We start from the raw sequence: 22,048 nt of genomic DNA, 5'->3' as shown, positions 1-22,048 counted from the left end.
ATACTTGTTTAGAATAAATGCTAATTTCTATCTTGCCTAATTTCTCTCTTCCTTCTGAGACCAGTGAACAGGAAGATTTGCTTACTGTGAAAATTATTTTTATAGCAAAATATGTTGTTTACCTGTAGTTTTTTTTAACATCTACAGTTTGACTGACAAAAATAATTAGTTTAATTCCTTTCCTGTGTATCAGTGTGCCAAAAATTGCAGATGTTCCAGAAAAAGGGATAATTGCGAAGGTTCAAGCAGTGGGCTGCCTCTCTTTTATATCATTTTTCTCTTCAACAACATTGTGGGAGGATGCCCATTGTGTGGACCTCCTACACACAACCCCAACTACCAACAGATATTTATTATGTGCATTATTTACTGCTGTTCAATCAATATTTGAGGGTATAAAGTATGACCCGACACCCAACAATGGAAAATCTATTTTGCTTTTATAAAATACACTTACATGCATATAAGTGGCAGATTGTTTGGTCTTTCTTTGTTATTAAGTGCAAGCTTTCTAAAGCAAAACCATCTTGATCTCCCCAGTTTACAACATTTTGTGACACAGCAAGTATTTTTGAGAGTGTTAGTCTTTCAGGATTGTTTTCTCTTGCCGAATTTCTCACAGTCTTCCAGCTGCACACAATATCACAGAATACTAAAATAGATCAGCGCCTATGGCAACTGAGAAATCAACTCTTATAGTGTAGTATTTCAAATACCCTTATGTTAGCACCCAGCGTTATAGAAAATGTCAAAGTGCCTTTTCCTTTTTATATTCCAAACAGATAATGTGTAGAATCAGATGTTCTATGGGTTCATGCTATTACAGATAGCAAAAGTTGGCATTATTACTCTGAATGGGATGTTTATCAGGCAGAGGCTATCAAACTCCAAAAGAAAAATATTTATAGAACCATTTATAGATTATTTATTATTGAAGTTGCCTTCTTCTATATTGATTCTATATTGATATCTAGGACAAGATTTCACTAGCAAGATGGAATGTCATGCCACAGACTGTCATTTGTACATTCGAAATAAACAACTACATAAACAAGAGCAAAAATAGAAATGGCATGCCTTTACGTGCTCATGCTGTTCCTTTTCTTTATACAGGCTTTCCTTCAGTCACGTAAGAATGCAGTGATTGACTGTCAAGAAGTAAGTGTATAATTCTTTCTTCCTATGAGCCTACATTTGCTTTACTGATACTGTTTAGTTATTTAGTGCAGTTAAACAACATACAGCCAATTTGAAAGGTAAATACTGTTTTATTTGGTAGAAAAGTCTGTAAGCAGTGTTAGCATCTCAATAATAAGCAAGAATGAAAATGTCATTTGATGGCTAAAATAATAATTGCAAATTTAAAGGACAGCTAAATCTTCCAAAACAAACCTCCATTGCTCTCTCTCTAGTAGTCTGGACATTCTGCCTTACAGATGTAAGTCATCGTTCCCACTATTATCTAATATAGAGGCTTGCCAATAATTCGCCGTAGTCTAAAATCCAAAAGGTAGACATAATGCAATTTAGGTATTTACAGGCTAATTTACCCAGTTTATCTGCTCATTTTCATGTCAGAATGGATCAATATGCCAATGTGGCCACCTACCTTTTGAACCCTCCCTCTAAAGATAGCTACTTGACAGAATACAGGTTATTTATGACTACTAGAGCAGTTGTGGTCACACAGATTTTCTTACAGTAGCACACAAATTACATTTATTTAAAGTACATGTGTCAAAAGGTGCTACTTGCACTTCTGTATAGTTGTGCTTTGTGTCACTTGGGCCTTTCTGCCTTCGGTTCCAAATGGAGTGCAGCTGGAACCATGGAGCTCACCTCTCAAACAAGCAGTAGCTACAGGACTCCCACAGAAACCAGCATTGATCGCCAATCACAGAAAAAATAGGGTGCACAAGTCATTCCCTCATACAATGCTGTTAATGATGCCAACTGGACTTTCATAAATATCGACTGTGCTAGATATTTCACTTTGTCCCTAAAATCTTCGACATATAAGAATACCTGTCTCAGTCTGCACTGCAGGTTGAGATCAGTCACTAACCAAATATACCTCCTGCCAATGGCACCTGCAAATGTTAAGTTGTGTTACACTGCAAATACCATAGAATCTAGTGCTGTTGTTGTAAATGGAAGGATGATACTAGAGTTATCCAAAAGAATGTTCAGTCCAAGATGTTTGGTTGTTCCAGTGCTATAAACCTATCTTTATTAGGATGTTTCAGTGGTATGAACATCTTAATATCAAGATGTTTGTAGCAGGGAATGTTTTATAAAACAGTATACAATTATTTAACTTGACTTCCTATTCCTGTTTATAAATGACATGACAATGCAGATAATTATGGCAAATTAAAAAAAAAAACAAACAAACAAAAACCACTGGGGATAAGGATCGCAAGTGTCATTTATTTTAAAAATAAAGTTCATTATTTTATTATCACCCATACCACCTGTACCCTAACCATCAAAGGTCTTTTGTCCTTATGGGTAGATTTCAACATCGCTTACACTGCTTCAGATTTGAGATTTTCCTTCTGTACATTGTTTCTTTGAGAAGGTAAATTCCATTAATAACTGACTGCTTCCTTATTATGCTTCAGCAATGATGGCCAAATACATTTTAATGGGTGCTTTTGTTTTCCTGTACTTGTCCAGACCAAGCCTGGGGTGATCAGACCTCTTGCATCAAAAGTGACTTATACTGAGAAGAAAGATGATGATTGTAGCTCTAACCCATTCTCACATTTCACTTCCTCGAGAACAGATTTTGATGATGTAAGTCATTGATACATTATTTTTTTAAACAATGCATCTGGCAATTGCAGTATTTGGAAATATTATCACATTATTGTAGTAATTTTGGCAACAACTGAGTTTTATGGTCTGGTACCTCTATAATAACTTTTTAAAACAAAATATTTCCTTCAAAGCAGAAAAAGTTTGTTTGAATTCGCTAATTTGAACTGCATATTATTACTTCTCTTGGCACTGGATGATGTTAAATTACATTTATTTATTTAAGATTATTATTTACGGTCATTTTTTTATCATAATTAGTATAATTTGTGAAAGCCGGTGCTAGCGTGATCATGAATAATTTAATAGCAATAAGCTTATTTTAAATGTGTGGCAAATCCCAATTTACATGTTAAGCAACATATAGGATTCTTAAATGAATACATTTAACAAACAGATAAATTCTTGTTTTGAACCTCTAGGGGGGAATTTACTAAAACAATTTTTTTTTATACTTGTTTGAAACCATAAAAAATTAATTTCCATGAATAGCGTTTATTTATCATAAGATCTGAACTGAAAAAGCATGAACAAAAAAAAGCCACTTTTTGACTTGTAAAGCAATAACCATGACCACAAAACCACGAATCAAAGAAAGACCTACCATGACATGATTCTGATTTTAGATGGCATATTTTTGGATTTGGCAGTTTTGTCACATAATAAATCACACATTCAGTAAAGGGATCATTTACTAAACTGCTACTTTTTAGGTTGGATTTTTTGATTGGACAGTTTGATGCCAAACTGATGAACTGCTGAATATGACCGAATAAACAAAAAATGAAGATCATATACAAGCTGTCTTTATAAAACTAAAAGCTTATTTTTTTAGAGGATCTTCCCCTTTGTAATACTTGATTATAAAACAAATCATTCCTCCTTTTATATCATACCAAGCAGATATAGTATACAGTTAATATACCATATTTATAAGTAAAACATATAGAACAAAAAATAGCAAATCAATAGAACATAGGTGTCCCATTTATATTCATTAGCATGAAACCTTTTTAACGATAACTAAAATGTCTTAACAGGAATTCATCTACAAATGTAAAGCGTTTGGAGGGAGCAGAGTGTTTAACCAATTAATTAAATGTAGCAAAGCTAGAGGGACTGCGGTTTCCTGTAGGTAAGAGCTAGCGAGATTAAAGGAAAATGCAATTAATGTGGTGCAGCATGATATTAGGAGGAGTCTCCAGCCAACTAGGGTTAGACATCTAGTAAATGAGATAACATGGCTCATTAAGCATTTATAAGACTCTAAATCAATTAAATCATTGTAATAGTAGTTAACTGGATCTGTCTTTAAGCATTCTTTCTCAGTAGGATGAAAAGTATCAAAGCATTTCTTAATCATTTTATTGACATTTAGAAAACTTCAAGGAACTTAATAATGAGCTGTTTTTGAGGTTACATCTGAACATCCTTGGCTTTATTGCAGCCATAGGAAAGTCACCGTCTTTTGGCTATATTTTATAACCATGGAAAGTCACAAAATGGGAAATACAATGAAGAAGACACCAGACTAAAGTACTGTATATACTCGAGTATAAGCCTAGTTTTTCAGCACCCAAAATGTGCTGAAAAAGTCACTCTCGGCTTATACTCAAGTCGGGTGCCATGGGTCCCTCCAGGCTAGCACCCTTTGTCCTTTGTGTGCAAATTACGCCACCCACAACCAGACCCTCCAGTGCCCTGGCCCGCTCCCATACTTATTTCCCCTTACATATCCTCCAGAACTGGGTCTGCTGCCTGTTTGCCAATACACAATGAGCATGGGGTAGTACTCATATTGTTTTTGTTTACCCTCTTCTCCACTTACAGAGCTAGTTTACTGTTTTTCTTTGAAATATATATTTAAAAAATTAAATTACATTAATTGAGGCATCAGTGGGGTATATGTTTTTAAATATATATTTTTTTAAATATATATTTTGATTATTGAAACTTAGCAGTAGCTGCTGCATTTCCCACCCTAGGCTTATACTTGAGTCAATAAGTTTTTCCAGTTTTCTTAGGTAAAATTAGGTACCTCGGCTTATATTCGGATCGGCTTATACTCGAGTATATACGGTATTTTGGGAACTCAGCTACTAACAAACCTTTCAGCAATCAGGAATGGTATGTTTAATTTAATGCTCTTTATATGGCAAATATTCACAGAACAGTAAATACAATTACAATGCATAATATACATACCACCAGTTGGACAAAATGCAATACACAAAAAAAGCAGACACGTGTGGATTGAGAAAACCCCAACGTTTTGGAACACAGTCCTTTGTCAAGGGGATTCTAATTGTAATTGTATTTACTGTTCTGTGAATACTTGCCATATAAAGAGCATTATATGTTAAACATACCATTTGCTGCCTTTTTGTGGTTAGTAGGTGTGCATTGAGTAATTGATTGATTTGTATTAATATTCTGTTTGCCCCTATGTGGGCTTGGGGAACAGATTCTCATTTGCACCCTTTTTCTTCTTTTTGCTGTCTTTGGTTTAAAGCCAGCTTTTTTTGCTTTAGCAATTGTGGTGTCTTTGGAAGGATGCTGCACCTAGAACAGCACTGATCGCTGCCAGCTATTGACTAATGGGTGTAATATTATTAACATGTTTTTGTAACATTTGCAAAATTGGCAGTGGAAAAATTCATATGCGCGTCCAAAAACTGGTGTCCATGGCAAAAGAATTGTTGAGAGCATCGGCATTTCATGAATCTTTTCGCAAATTTTTTGGCAAAGCAAAATGGGACAGATTCATTCATCACTAATGGGTACTCTTACGTCAGATTATGCACTGCCATTCGCTGCATAGAATTGTTGCTTGTTAATATTATGGCTAGTCAGAAATGTGTTAACTGTAGTATTGTAAACTTATTTCTATCCAACTAGTTTTTATGGTTTATTTCATTTATGGTTTTAGAATAAATGTTTTAATTGATGGGCAGAAGGAGTTAAGGTTAGTTAGTCCATATTGCATGCAGTTGATAAATCCACTTTGTCAGTTTCTTGCCATTATTGTGATTATATTCTCAGTACTACAGTACACAGGAAAAAGCAAAAAATACCACATTTAAAATGATGTAAGGCTAAAAAAAGCTAAAACGTTATCTAATCTGTTTTGCTTCCTAAACAATGCGTTCTGTAGCTGATATAAACAGAATAAAAAGGTCTAATAGTGGAAAAGGGAAACTAAGGTAAGAGCATTGTATAGCCATTATAATTTGCCATCTGGGCACACTATTGCATTTTGTTCTGAAAGCACTAATAGATTGTCATTTCTTTCAGTAATACAATTACACTCTATTAAGAAGCCTCATTTGGAGTGTTACTGACAAATCTGGGTTTAGCAGTATCTAGCTTCGAAACAAAAATAGAATAAAGTAAGTCAGTGAAATGCTACAAAATCTTGACTAATTTAAGAAAGCAGAGGTTCTGACAACAGCCACAGGCAAAGTCTAGTGCATTTCAATTGAAGAGATCAGAAAACTGTTTTGAAGTAAGTTTATAAAGCTTTGTAGTTGTTTGCTGTTCAACTAACTACTGTGTTCTAGATGTTAATCTAGGCAGTTTTGGTCTATGGTAATACTGTAATTCTACCCCTGGCTGCTCTGTGTGGGGAATAGGATTGCTACAGTACTTCCTGGCATTGTCAGCAAACTGCCCATGAGTCTGGGAGATATTTTGTGACTGAAAGTGAAAACAAGTTTTTGCAACCTACCCTCAAATGTATGGACTGCACAATAAACCACTGCAAGTGCATTATATAGTCTCTCTCTATACATATACAGTATATAGGGAATAAACCCTATTTTTGGACTGTACGGCCATCACTCTGAACTAATGGGAATTATATATTTCCAGCAACTTTCCTTTTCTGTTATTGCATGTCTTCTACTGTCTTCTACTGTCTCCGACTTCTGTTAGCATTTCTGATGAAGTAACTATAGTTTTAAACCAGACCCATAATGCACTATGAAAATCCAAATGTTCTCTTCGTATCTGTGATAAAACTGACACATACATTGCAAGATACTCATAAGCCAGATGCTCACAGTGCTGAATTTTGCAAGGCTGGGACAGAAATAGAGTTTGTATCATTGTCTGTCTTTTCAGATTTTATATATATATATATATATATATATATATATATATATATATATATATATATATATATATATATATATATATATATATACATTATCCTATCTGTCTATATATGTAGATACGTGATAATGTAAAACTTACTATTCAGATTTATGGAGTTTGCTGTAAAGGTGGTCATACACAGCCAGATACACTCATAGTTACATAGGGTTGAAAAAAGACCAGAGTCCATCAAGTTCAACCCATCCAAGCAAACCCAGCACACACAGCCCACACCTACCAATCTATACACTCACATACATAAACTATACATACAACCACTAATACTAACTGTAGATATTAGTATCACAATAGCCTTGTTTATTCTGATTGTTGAAGAACTTATCCAGTCCCCTCTTAAAGGCATTAACAGAATCTGCCATTACCACATCTCTAGGAAGGGCATTCCACAACCTCACTGCCCTCACCGTGAAAAAACACCTACGCTGCTTCAAATGGAATCTCCGTTCCTCTAATCTAAAGGGGTGACCTCTGGTGCGTTGATTGTTTTTATAGGAAAAAAGAACATCCCCCATCTGCCTATAATCCCCTCTAATGTACTTGTACAGAGTAATCATGTCCCCTCGCAAGCGCCTCTTTTCCAGAGAAAACAACCCCAACCTCGACAGTCTAACCTCCCTGCACTCTCTCCAGCAAATTAATATCCTTCTTAAGAACTGGAGCCCAAAACTGCATTCCATACTTAAGGTGAGGCCTTACCAAGGAAGAGGCATAAAAAAGAGGCAAAATTATGTTCTCATCCCATGGTCAATGCCCTTTTTTTATACAAGACAGCACTTTATTTGCTTTAGTAGCCACAGAATGACACTGCCTGGAATTAGACAAATTTTTATCTACAAAAACCCCTAGATCCTTCTCCATTAAGGATACCCCCAACACACTACCATTCAGTAGATAGTTTGCGTTTATATTATTTCTACCAAAGTGCATAACTTTGCACTTATCAACATTGAACCTCATTTTCCAGTTTGCTGCCCAGTTTTCCAATTTTTTAAAATCGCTCTGCAAAGCGGCAGCATCCTGCATAGAACTTATAGTTTTGCACAATTTTGTGTCATCAGCAAATATAGAAACAGTACTGTCTATGCCCACCTCCAGGTGATTAATAAACAAGTTAAAAAGCAAAGGACCAAGGACTGACCCCTGCGGCACTCCACTAACCACACTGGTCCAATTAGAAAATGTTCCATTTACCACCACTCTTTGTACTCTATCCTTCAGCCAGTTCTCTATCCTATTACAAATATTATGTTCTAGGCCAATATTGCTCAGTTTGATCATTAACCTTCTGTGAGGTACTGTATCAAACGCTTTAGCAAAGTCCAAGTAGATGACATCAACTGCCATTCCAGCATCGAGGTTCCTGCTCACCTCCTCATAAAAGGCGACTAAATTAGTCTGGCAAGATCTGTTACGCATAAAACCATGCTGGCACAAACTTATAGTATTGTGAACTGCAATGTATTCAAGTATCCTATCCCTTATTACCCCTTCCAAAAGTTTTCCTACTACTGATGTCAGACTAACAGGCCTATAGTTTTCAGGCTGAGAGCGGGATCCCTTTTTAAATAACGGCACCACATTAGCAATTCGCCAGTCGCTCGTCACCATGCCAGACCTTAACGAATCCTGGAAAAATTATGTGAAGAGGCTTGGCAATCACAGCGCTCAGCTCATTTAATACCCTGGGATGAATCCCATCCGGTCCTGGACCTTTGTTTACCTTTACATGTTCAAGTCTCTTTTGAATTTCCTCCTGAGTGACCCACGCGTCAGTAGCTAAATTACTAGAACTGGGCATATTACAAGGGAAGCCTTCATTAGCTGGCTCCTCAGATGTATAGACAGATACAAAATAAGAGTTCAAAATTTCAGCTTTTTCCCCGTTCACATCAACCAACTTACCCCCCCATGATAATAAGGTTCCCACCCCTTCTTGCTTCATTTTTTTACTATTCACATAATTAAAAAATAATTTTGGATTCTTTTTACTCCTAGCTGCAATATCCCTTTCCATCTCTATTTTAGCTTGCCTGATAGCTTTTTTGCATGCTTTATTTGCTTCCTTGTACCTGATGAAAGTGTCTGCTGTCCCAGCTAACTTGAATGCTTTAAAAGCACGTTTTTTCTTACCAACCTCGACACTAACACTTTTATTCAGCCATAAAGGTTTTGCTTTGCGATGCCTCTCCTTGCTTACAAGGGGAATATACTGTTGTGTATACCTGCAAAGCAATGTTTTAAAGATGTTCCACTTTCATTCTGTGTCTAACCCCATGAAAAGCCTTTCCCAGTTGACACATTGCAGAGATGCCCTTATACTGGCAAAGTCTGCATGTCTAAAATCAAGTATTTTAGTTACTCCCTTATAGAGCTGTCTCTGCAGCATTATCTCAAAGGAGATCACCGTTCCCCAAATGCTCACCCACACAAATGTTAGAGATGAGTTCAGTATTGTCAGTATTTGTCAAAGTCACCAAATAAGTGGATCTGGGCCAGATTTGGGCACCCGCATGCTAAGCCAAATTTGTCTGATCTGATCTTTGGCCTTAGGGCCAAGGATAGAATTATCTAGTGGGCCTACAGAGACCTGTTGGACATGGACCACATCAATGCACCAATGCGCTTCTCATTCAGTGGAATTTTTCAACCTGCCCACCTGATTGTCATCCAAATATCATTTGGGAAGACCTGTTAATGGGCCTGATACATGGGCCAATAAGTTGCATGACATTTCAAAAACATATAGCATATTATATAAACATTATTATAAAACAATCTGTGTTTGGAAATGTAAATAATCATATCATTATGTCTTATATCAAGGGGGAATTGTCTTTTTAGTTTAGTACCCTATTCTAATTAACGGTCAGTATTGCTGTACTTTGCTGAAGGTATATGTTATGCTGGAAAGTATCTCCTTCAGTAACATTGTAAAGGTATTCAAAATAAAATAGAGTTCTGGTACCACATAAACATTCCATACAGAGATTAATGAAATTGTTGTATTTACTGTATCCATTAAAAGTGCTTACCTCAAAGCATACTCTTACGTTGCAGTTCTGTATAGTTGTGCCATGGGTCATGGTGTCCATCCTGTCTCTTCTGCTGAATCACACGCAAGTGCACCAACTGACAGAATTGCGCCTAAAATTGCACTTTCTTTTCTTAAAGACCCCTAAAGCAATTTCACAGAGGTCAAGGAATTCCAAAGTAATTTCTGTCCCTAAAATGCAGTGACGGAATTCTATGTGTAGAATGAAGAATATGAATGTCTTCTGTTTTAAAAATACTTTCATTGCATTAATTGCTATTTGTCCCTTTTGTTTAAAATAATCTCTTATAATTTCTTATATTGAGTAAACAGCACTGTTTCTTTTTCACTTATCTTGCTCTACCTTAGAACAAAGGGTTGCTGCTAAATAGCTATACTATTTTTCCTCTGGCTTCTATTCTGTAAATGCCATTATATCAAATGAGAAGTCTTGTTGAATTTCATTTCTTATTCCTTATTGTAAAATTGTGTGTGTTGTGCTCTGTTCTGTGGAGTTACTGTAACCACAATCCATGAATCTTTCCCAAAGCTCAGTTGCTCAATATTGAACCATCTGTACATTTCTGCAATTATGTTGTAATTTTAGAAATTCATCAACTGGAATTTGCATTTCCTTAGATATGGAAGTAAAAACAAGAAAGTTAAGTTCTGTTTTAATATATCATATCAGATGAAAGAGCACAAACTTGTTGCTTTCTTTACTTAGAATTCATCTATTGGCTTTTATAGTAAAATATGACTTTGCTTTAGTATTCAGCTTATTCATTTAATACTTTTTCTTGTTTTCATTTATTTAAATCGTGTTTTCATTTGCACAATAAAACAATAGAATACAATAAAACTTGCTTGCTGTGTTAAAGATTACATCCCAAACCTGTCAATTAGAAAGCACAGCCTAAAGACTAATTAGGGTGAGAGATGGATGAAATCCTCAAGGGGAAAATCATTATCTCCCTGAAGGTCCACACTCCTGTTGGGCAAAACAATACTATATTGCCCCTAAATTGCTCATAGTGATCAATATGCTGTCTGCACCAAATGTTAACTCACATTGAGGGCTCTGGCACACGGGGGAGATAAGTCGCCCGCGAACAGGGAGTTAATCGCGGGCGACTTATCTCCCCCGTGTGCCAGAGCCCTGAAGGTTGGCAGCAATGAGAAGATTTCCTTTTTACTTCCATTGTTATATTCAAGTCTACCAGCTTGTGGGCATTTCGCCCATCAGTGAGATCTTTGACCTGGGCCCACCAGTACCTTAAACTGGCCCTGGCTGTGGTTATCCACAACCTTTTTATACTTTTTACACCTAGGCACTCATATAGACAATATCAGGCTTGTCCTGCCATAATCTGATCTTTGCAGCTGTTTACATGGAGATCTGCACATTATATGACAAGTATGAACAATGCTGAAATACATTTACAAGCACTTTGCACAAGGTAATAAGTATCAATCAAATTAGCATCTAGAGGTTCTTGGATTAATTAAACCTCAACAACCTAGATGACTCAAGCAGTGTTTTTTCTTTCCCCTTAAGTAATCTAAAGGGACCATGTATTTAAATACACAGATAAAATATTATTTCTTCTTTTTGCATTCATTAATTTTGGTGTCAGTTGTACATCACAGGAATGATTTATTTAAAACAAAGCTGATCCAAGTAATTGTATTCCATTAGTACCATGGAATTTGACATTAGAAATAAGGCCAACAAAACAATTAAAGTATAAATATATGCACTTAGGTCAGTTTGTGATGCATTGCATGAGAAATGATAGATCTTCAGACAGTGGCAGAAGAGGTGATTAACTATGGTGCTAAAAGCTGTTTTCATGCTCTATTAAATAAGTTCTTTAGGTGATAACTTTATTTATCAAAACTATAAATATGTTCTGAAAGCTAAAAGTAGTTCAAGGTTATTGAGTAAAGATGGTCATACACACGCCATCAATGTGATTGTAACATGAACACAAACCAAATAAAGACCCGAACAAAGGCATTACAAAATATACTTTATTTCTACAACTTTTGCTTGTGCATTTTATTCTAGTCAGCCATTCAATAAATCTACAATTTGAGATTGAGGGCTAATTTGTAAAACAGTTAAAATGGGCAGTGCTTGAAAGATTCTTTCACTTTATTTTGAATGTTGTGCTCTAGCATAGAGATCTAATGCAGCTAATTACAATAATAACCCAGTCATGTTTTACAGTCATAAAAACGTATGTTGAATATGTTAGTTGAAAGCAAATCAAGCCATTTAACCAAGTCAATTGCTGATCTGTTTAATAGACAGACGTCCCCAGTAGAAAAAGGAACAGTGGTCTTTCTTGTTTAATCTGCAGGGAAAAGAACTTGTTGCCCAAGGATATATTTATGTAAATATGTATATTTATTCTTATATACACATGTACATGAATATTACTGGTTATAAAGGTTCTTTAATAAAAGAGATGGTTCAATCAAAAATATACATTTATTAACAAAAGTTCTTGGCACATATCTACAGAAATAACAAACATACAAAATACAAAACAACACTAAATCTAAACACAGTATTGAAATGCTACTTATATACTGTAGATAATTATAAAGGTGGATATGTTACGTAGAATCCCATTGCCTCCCTTATACTCATCCTTCCATTGAGTCAGGCATCTATGTCCTCACTCCAGAAACTCCAGGAACACACTACTAAAACTTAACCCATGCTATTAACCTAGAGATCGGTCATAGTTGATGTGGCAAGTTCTGATTGGTCAATGACCATTAAGTTAACTGAGGGAGTTGGCCATAGGCAGGTTGGACAATGGAAGTTGGGAAAATGCAGTTGGAGACAAAGGGGATTGAATTTCCAACAACCCTTGGTCATAGGGGAGGAGACTAAGTGACTGTGTGCTAGATAGGATGTGTTTGAAGCTGGCATCTATTGTAACCTGATTGTATCTAATATGTAAATTACTCAACATCCTTAAATACACAAGTTACAATGTATATATAAAATACACGCATATTCTATTTACTAGAAATATGACACAAGCAAGTCTCCCTGGGTTAACAGATCTAGCTATTTAATTTAAAAAATGAATGAATAGATATGACAAAGTGACATATTTTGATCATTGATAACAAAAAAGTCAATGTCTTTTATGAATATTAATCCCCTATGATGCTGACAGTCCAGTCTGTAGCTGTCATTTGTCATTTTTAATAATAACAGCAACAACATATATGTCTGAAGCACACCTTGACGTTTTGAAACAAATTAATTAAAGTGCAAAATTAGAGCTCAACCTGGTAAAATTCCCACTCTCTTTTCTTTTCTATGGGGTTTTTAGAGTTGTATTCGTCACCATTTGATAAATATGCCTTTAAAAATCCCATAGGAATGAGTGGGGGGGTTTTTACTGAGGTGAGCTCTAATTTCACATTTTGATAAACCTGCCCCTTTGATACGATACTAAGAAAGAGATTCCACCATGTGACAGGAGTATCTGAGATTCCAGCTCTTTAATTTATAGGTGGAACTGTTGTGTTATCATTGCATGTGTATTCTGTTTGCTGTGGATTTTGGACACAGATTTGGAGAGCTGCCTTTCTGAAACATTCAGAATTTAGCATCCCTTTCTTTCCATCCCACTGCTTTTACAACTATTGTAACAAAAACATTAAAATAGCTAGAGTAAACAAGAATGCAAATGATAAGATTGCATAGATTTTTTTATCACTACCTATAATTGCTTTGATGTTTTGCTTTTTTCAAAGTCCAATTAAGGCTCTTGCAAACAAGGTTTCCTTTTACACCTTTTGAGCAAGGTAATTGATTTTGATATTATACAATGTGAAAAACTTTTTTTTATTCTCTCAGAGATTCTAAATAACTTTAGTTATTTGTATCAACATTATTTATAACAGAAAAGAAAAGTAGTCTAAGAGATTAACCCCTCAGGGGATTTTCATCAGACTTTGTGCATCAGATTTAATCTGATAATTTCTGATCTTTTCATGCAGGAGCGTATTCTGGTCCTATGGTGCCCTGGGCATAGGACCAGTAAGCATCCATTGGCGAGCAGGCAATGACATCACTGGAAGTGACGTCACTGTTCAATGCGCATGATGTCACTTCTGGTCAAGAGTCATGAAGGAACCGCCTACCCCCACCTCTGCTGCTGGATTTTATAGGAAAATATCTGTCAGCAGGGGATGGGTTTTTTTTTGGAAAGTTTATATACCATTAAAGCATCCAAGGGTTGCACCCATGGCACAGGCCTTCGAGTACCTGTATGGTCAAGCAACACCATGCAGCACCATTGCAACACCACGCAACAGCACAAGATTGTGTAGAATGCTACTAAATCGGATCTACATAGACTGTAATGTTAAGTTGGATCAGTGTTTTGGATGGAGTGTTTTTTTTCCTACAGTAAATGTATTTCAATGAGAAAAAAGTCTGTCAGTCACCATCAGAGTTTATCTTGTTGGATGCAGGTGCAGCATGCAGCGTTGCCTTCCTCTAGACGTGTCATGTTGGATAACAAATCTACATCCGACTAGTTGATCCATCACCATCGTACAAAATCTCCCATGGAGTTTAGCCATAAAGAGCAATGGCAAAGTTATATTCCATAAAGAAAACCCAATTTTTCACATAATAAAACTGTAGAACATCAATTATGTATAATAATGATGTCCAACAGGTCTCTAATGAAGATTGAAATTATTAATCAGATTCTTTAGCAGTCAAAAGGACTGATTTAATTACGATCATTCCTTATTGATTTTTGAATTATCAAACTATTTAATGCATCTAATTGACTTAAATAGGTTCACAACAAACTAATCTAATGAAATTGATTTCCTAGGAAGGTGCATTCACATGTCATCTTGATCAGTACTGGTCAATATAAGAAAAAAAACCGCAACAAATTATTTTCCCCCATTGCCTTCTACTCAATGTGACATCGATATTTGTGATATTGAATACCTGAATGCTTATGGATAATTTTGATTTGAAATTAAATCAATTGAATTGTAGTGATGAGTGAATCTGTCCCATTTCGGCCAAAAATTATCAAAACGACAGTAAAATTCCGGAAATGGCGAAAAATTCGCGAAACACACTTGTCACACAACTTTTTTGTCGTGACCACACCTAATTTGATGTGACAGCACCTATTTTGGCACACCCCAATTTTTTTTGCGCTGAATTTTCCCGAAGTTACATACATATAGTATATATACAGTATATATGAGTACTGTTCATGTGAAGGGTGGATTTTAGTGCCCCCATGCCCACCGGGAGTTATCATTTGTACTTGACCTTTTAATGATCAATATCTAAGTTACGTTGGTAATATAACATGATGTTTTAAAGTATTATTAACCACACAGTGGTTATTCTTTACTACTCTGTATAAATACACTGGTGTGTATTTTTATGTATAATTATTACTTTAATTAGGAGTTCTTGTGGTATGTGTATGTTTGAATAAAGAACTCAATTCCGAGATGTTTATGGCGTGAGTGCTTTCTAAGGATGGGGACCGAAACGTAACGTTGGCTGTTCATGCGTTTTTAATACACAATTGCTTGTTTTTGGAATATAACTCGGTGTTGCTGGTCTTTTTGGATATTTAAATAATTTACCTTGCACCCGAGCTAAGAGCTGAAGCAGAGTGCCACCCTGGGTTTGCTATATATATATATATATATATAGTATAAAAAAGACCAGCAACTCTGGGATTTCTTGTGAAAAATCAAAACATATATTCAAAGTAGCATAAACAGCCGACGTAACATTTCGGTCCCCATCAGGAAGGCATGGATGCCCTGAGAAAGGTCCCGATGGGGACCGAAACGTTACGTCGGCTGTTTATGCTACTTTGAATATATGTTTTGATTTTTCACAAGAAATCCCGGAGTTGCTGGTCTTTTTTATACTATTGGAACCCTTTACCGAGCACCCGAGGTATGTTATGTAGCGGTGTGCCATCCTTTGTGTATATACAGTATATATATAGTCAAAAGTATATAAGTCAAAAGTCAAAAAGGGAACTCTCCAAAAATATTAGTACCTTTAATTGTTCAACAACAACTAAAAAATATCCAGCACTCACAGGTTTTTCCAAAAAGTATCCAAAATGTATTTGATTTGGTTTCGGTCTGTTCTTAGACCTTTATCAAGATGAAATACACCCAATACACCTGATCCTAAATACCCAGTGTAACATTTAAATTTTGGCGCCAATATTACATCATAATGACATCATCATCACTCAAAACCCTAGTGTAATGAATATGCAAATGGAAATCTTGTTATCAACCAAATGTGTTGCTAAAAAACTAGTGGAATGTAATTGACAAGGGACATGGCACAAACATAGGAGGGAATATAGTCCCTTCCAGTACATGACTATTTTTAGTTTTGGTCCCACTGAAACAAAAAAATCATATCAGTTTTTTGCAACTTTTTTGTACTTTGCGTCAATTTGTGCAACAAAATCGTATTTGTCGCAACGAGTATCAAGCTTCGGTATCATGACTTTCCTTTGGCCAGGTTGGAGCTGCACAGTGCCATTGAGTCCTATGGAAGGCTTCCAATATCATGCACAGAAGGTTCAAAGTCAGAAAGGTTTTCCCGCTGTTTACGATCGTTCGGATACGATCGCAAACAATCGTTTCAATATGAAAATTTAGGATTGTAAATACGAAATTTTCTTATTCAAACGGAAATAATTTTCGTGACATTTGCGATCATCAGAAATTATGGGATTTCGAGAATCGGATTTGTATCTTAGTGAATCTGCCCCACTGTGTTCCCCATCTGGAATGAGGCCTCTGGTAACCTGCACCTCCAGTGGGGGAAACAAAATTATGACATAAGTGCTCTTTAAGCAATGGACTTTATCCATATAAGCACACAGGGTAAAGAACCAAAACATATATTTTTGTCTGACAAACTTTGAATGCAACCATTGAGTCCAATCAATAAAAAAAGCATACAGTTGTGTTAGTTTTGGTGCATCAGGGCATTTGGGAGAAATTAGTGCTGCTTGAGAACATAGTGAACCTGGGATTGGGGAAAAAGTGCTACATTATTGGTAAAAAACATGGTAAATTGCACTTTGCACACTGCACTTGTGATAGTGAATAAGCCCTTCAATACCTTGTGCAAACACCAGGACTGTGGCCCTCCAGGATATTATCCAGTACTAGTATGGCAACATGTGTAATCTTTATCTTCTTATTCTGGACTCAGAAGCCCTACAATCTTTTTTAAATATTCATGTATTACAAAAAAACAAAACAAAAGAAGCAACTGAGTGAGTTATTTGCAACTTACCCATCCCATGGCTGTATATTCTAAAAAGACAACATAGGCTTGTGCAACTTGACATGGTGGGCCCTCAGGTGCCTATACAGAAAAACAAAAAGGCTTTTGAAATAATTTCCCCCAGCTCACCACAGAAGCCTTGTTGCTGAAGGTGAGAGAGAGTAAGGGGGCTACCCTTATGTTTCATGATAAGTAAATGGCCAAAGACCTTTCATCAGGGATGGGAGGGGGCAGATAGAGGGCTGATGTCTGGGGAATTGACATGCATTAATAGAGTGCTACTTAGTACCAGAGAATGAATGCACAATTTAAATGCAAGAAGGTGCTTCAAGCACTCACATCCTGTTTTTTATGCAAACAGCAGGAGCAACTGCTATCACAAATAAAAAGCAAGAGTGCATTTGACATTAAAGGAAACAACATGAAGTTTAAGAATAGCATCAGTTTTTCTACTGAACCGCGTGAGATTGTACAGCTGTCTGAACTCAAATGGAATAAAAAATATTCTTAAATTAATGGAAAGCAATATAATAGCAGCACTGACAGCGAAAAAAGAGTGTGATGGTTTTAAATATTAATCATCAACCAGTCAATGTAATTTTGTGCATATTTTCTTTCGCTAAGATAATACCCTGTACAAAAGCTTTCCCTAAATAAAAGGTAAAAAAATGCACATAAATTAAAAAGATTCCATTTCCAAATGTTCATCAAGTTGAAATATATTTGGAGCAATTTAATTAAACTGCCAATCATTCGCTCAAATACAATCATTATGAAAAATGAATCCTGAATGTACAATGCTTCAAAACTATATTATCTGATTCAGATCAGTGAAAGAATAGAGTTACGCTATGGAGCTAGGACTAAGAAGGGCACTATAATATGTGCAATCTGTAATTATAAAGAAGCAGTAACTTGTTGACAAGTCGTCAGTCTTAATATCTAAGGAATATCTATATGAGCTGTGGGGCTGATTTATTAAAGATTCAAGAGGATTACCAGCAGTTTGATTTGTTTTAGGATTTATCAAGCCTTTCCAGACTGTCAGGGACAATTTATTGACTATTAGGAAACTGTTAAACACGTTGACACACATATTAAAACCAGTTCATCCAAACTGCTGTAAACACCTGCATTTCCTATAGGTGCCATAGCTACAAACAATTCATCTCTGATGCAAATCAGTTTAATAATTGTGAAAACATAATCTATTATAAATTCTTTTAAGGTAAAGAGTTAATGATAGCTGATAAATCTTCCTGTGTGTGTTTTATTAATTTTTGGATTTTTTTATCGTCATCAGTAGTTAATAAAAATGTGCCAACGGATCTTCTGTCCTCCATCACCTTTTTATTTCTATACATGGACTCCTTTACATGGATATAACTTTGAATCCCCTTTTGTATTAAACTTGTAAATGTATAGCTTTGATGGTTTCCATTAGGGTAACAGTAGTAATAGTAATCTTCTGGGCTTATTTGCTAAAAAGGAGGTAAAAGTGTGAGAAGCCAAAATCATATGCATTTCTCTCCATATATCCATATATTTGTCCTTCAGTATACAGTATGGTGCATGACAGTGAATGGCACTCAAGAATTCTAGAGGAAGCACTTGTAAAAGACAGCAGACAGCTAAATCAGGGGTATGAGCAGGTGCAGTGTTTATGGTAAACCGATATCCAAAACTTGTGCCCATTAGCGCAGCAGCACTTGCACCTAGCACTTTATAAAACACCAAGGAATCTTTTATTAACTTCCCACAGAAAAAAAAATCCATGATTGCAATATTTCATATTAGGGCTATAGGTTGCAAAATCCTCCCCAATGCTAACTGAGGGGCCTTACTAGGGTATATTCATTTTGGAGCTATAGTTGGAGGGCATAGGTCGGCTTAATTTAGGTGGTGTAAATAGTTTAGGTATAAGGTATCCTTCATTGTAGGAAGTGCAAGGGTGTTTGTAGCTTTTTTTGTACAAGGAATTTGTTTTTTTCACTAATCCTGCAGAAATATTTTTGTTACACATATACTATTTTTGTTCTTAGAATGTCAGAAAATAAAGACGCTGATTACAGCCTGTATGAATACCAAATCAAATATTTAGTTGATGTAAATTTTTTCTCTGTGTTCATTAAGCACAGACATAATCAATTGACAAACTGCTTGTAGTTGGTAAAAACAGAAATACTTTCAACATCTATGTATAAATATAGGATTCAATTAGATAATGTCTAAATCTGTTGATGTCTGCATTGAACATCTCTTAATTACTGTCTTTTCTGACATTTTCACTTGTTGGATCGAAACATTTTCATAGATTAAAAAGTTTAAAGCGTAGGCAATTGAAAGCTAGCTTGCCTACATAAACAATTTAATAACACTTTCATACAAGTAAAAGGACTTTCTTGCTTCCGGCAGAATCTGTCATCTCATGTGGGTTTGTATTGTTGAAGTTATGAAAGTAAACCATTTTCTCCAAACCCTTGGGCTTTGGGTGTATACATACTGTAAGTTATTGACTTAGAGCGGGTCTGTGGCCTTCTTGAAATTGCACACCACAAACAAAGAGTGTTTATAAAACCTTGTGAGATCCACAGGATAACAATCATAGCTTGAATAACCAAAACCATCAACCATGTCAGGCCTTATGTGTTTTAAACAAAATGTGATACAAATTCATCACTCATACAGATAGACTTAATTTAACTGGACATTTGCCTCAGATGATGTATGACGTTCCTCTATTTCATGTACACCTAAAACACATTTGCAAAAATAAGCACAATAGATTACATTCTGCCTATAGTATTAATCTTAAAAATCCATATTTTCCTATTTTTTTCCATTATAAAGCACTAATTTGAAAGTTGGTCTACTTTCATTAAACATTACCCATCTTCTTTTATAAACAGGGCAATTTGTTCAGCACTCCCTATCTAACCTATCTAACATACAAACCACTCCTTTTCTAAGCAGCAGCCTTTGAGCAGCACATTATCAGGGGCTTCTCAGTGGACTGGAATTATCTCTATTAGCTCATCTGAGGTTCTGTGGGACAGGAAGTGACAGAAAGTGAAACTGGCTTCATATTTATGTTTAGTGCCATAACGCAGAATCATTTATATTTCTTAGTTTAAAGAACAGGCAAAATGCATGTTCAGCACAAGCCCTATTCATTGTTAAAAATGAGTGTATACTATCTCTTTAACTGCAGTGATCAGAGTAAAATTAGCCTGTTGTATGGATTTGTGGAATACAACCGTATGACTATAAAACATAGAATGAAAAAATGCATTTATGATGGTCAGTCCGTATTAACTAAGTATTAATATCAATAAACAATAAATAATAAAACTGTTTAATAAAACAACTTTTAATCTGCTACAATTTAAGGTTCACATATACATTTTAAGTATACTAATAATTTTAGTTTAGTTCCTATTACCAATACCCTTGTTAAGTTTAAAGGGGCAGCTTTGTTTAACATAAGTGTAAGGAATAAGGCCTGTGCTGAACATACTTTTGCCTATTGCTTGAATCACACAAAAAAAAAAATCTATGGTTGCTATTTCTTTAGCTAAACAGGGATACTAAAGCTGCTCCATGTGTGGTTCTCGAAAGGTAGATATCTCTAGATTAGCTTTCCAGTGCACAGATAAACAGAAGTCCATTATGAGGGGGTTTATCTGTGCACTGGTGCTCTAATTATGACACTAAAGTCACTGTTCCAAAAATCCTAAAGTGGATCAATGTCCTTTTAGCTTGAAAAGAAACTGGATAATTTGAGATATGGATTCTTTGTCTATTACTAGTGATGGTCAAATCAACCCCGTGTTGCTTGGCCTCAGAATTTGCGAATCTTGCAAACAGGTTTGCGAAGTGGCAAAAATGTTACGTGTCAAAAAAAATTGTTCCGTGTGTCATTTTTTTGACATGCGCATAAAAAAACAAGCGCGCGTGACAATTTTTTTACATGTGCCATTTTTTTTACGTGAGCCAATTTTTTTTACCCAGGTGAAAATTGTTTGTCGTGTTACAAATTTTTCTGCTGTGAAACAATCCACCCATTTCACGAAACAATCTGCCAACAGCGAAACGCAGAAATTCACCACCATGACGGCCACATTATTTCGCCCATCACTATCTGTTATCATTGTACCTCTAAATTTTTAGCTTTACATTATGTTCTTATTTAAACTTTCTATAGTGCTATAATTGTTCCAATCATTCTATCAGTGTCTTCTGCATCTGTGTTGACCAGGGATGTTTTGGCACCAACTGCCAAAACCTAGGGGGTGCCGCGCCTCCTCCCATTCCTTTTGGTTTTGTTAGATTTCCTGGTTTTTTCCCATTCCTTTGGTTTTTTAGCATCAGAGGGGGTTGAGGAGGGGCTGCATGGTGCTCTTTGCACTAGAAGAGCTGAAATTATGATTTAAAAATGAAAATTTTTGCTCTTGAAGTTACGAGGAGCAGTTTTTTGCCACCTGGGGTAACTCGAGGGATGACATATGCATCAGCTACCTGGTATGGAGACAAAAGAATAATGGATTCGACCTAATGGGAAATTTAAGGTCACACAAGGCTTCCTGAAAATGATTTTGTGTCTTATGGTTTGAATAGAATTCTAAATTAAAGGTTTAAGAAGATTTTCTTTGCACTGCTTTTGTAGA

General features: G+C 35.7%; 1 protein-coding gene across 2 annotated transcripts in view; it reads left to right on the top strand.

The window, feature by feature from the left end:
• mlip (muscular LMNA-interacting protein) overlaps positions 1 to 22,048 on the top strand; it is a 112,116-nt gene that overhangs the window by 82,568 nt on the left and 7,500 nt on the right. For both annotated transcript variants that reach the window (XM_018094431.2, XM_018094430.2), the window contains 2 exons: positions 1,114 to 1,158; positions 2,680 to 2,799. In XM_018094431.2, the coding sequence (XP_017949920.2) occupies positions 1,114 to 1,158; positions 2,680 to 2,799 (165 nt within the window). The remainder of the gene's footprint in view (positions 1 to 1,113; positions 1,159 to 2,679; positions 2,800 to 22,048) is intronic.

The sequence above is a fragment of the Xenopus tropicalis genome, chromosome 5, assembly GCF_000004195.4.
Source record: "Xenopus tropicalis strain Nigerian chromosome 5, UCB_Xtro_10.0, whole genome shotgun sequence".
Lineage (NCBI taxonomy): Eukaryota > Metazoa > Chordata > Amphibia > Anura > Pipidae > Xenopus > Xenopus tropicalis.
This window is presented reverse-complemented; position numbering and strand designations above follow the sequence as displayed.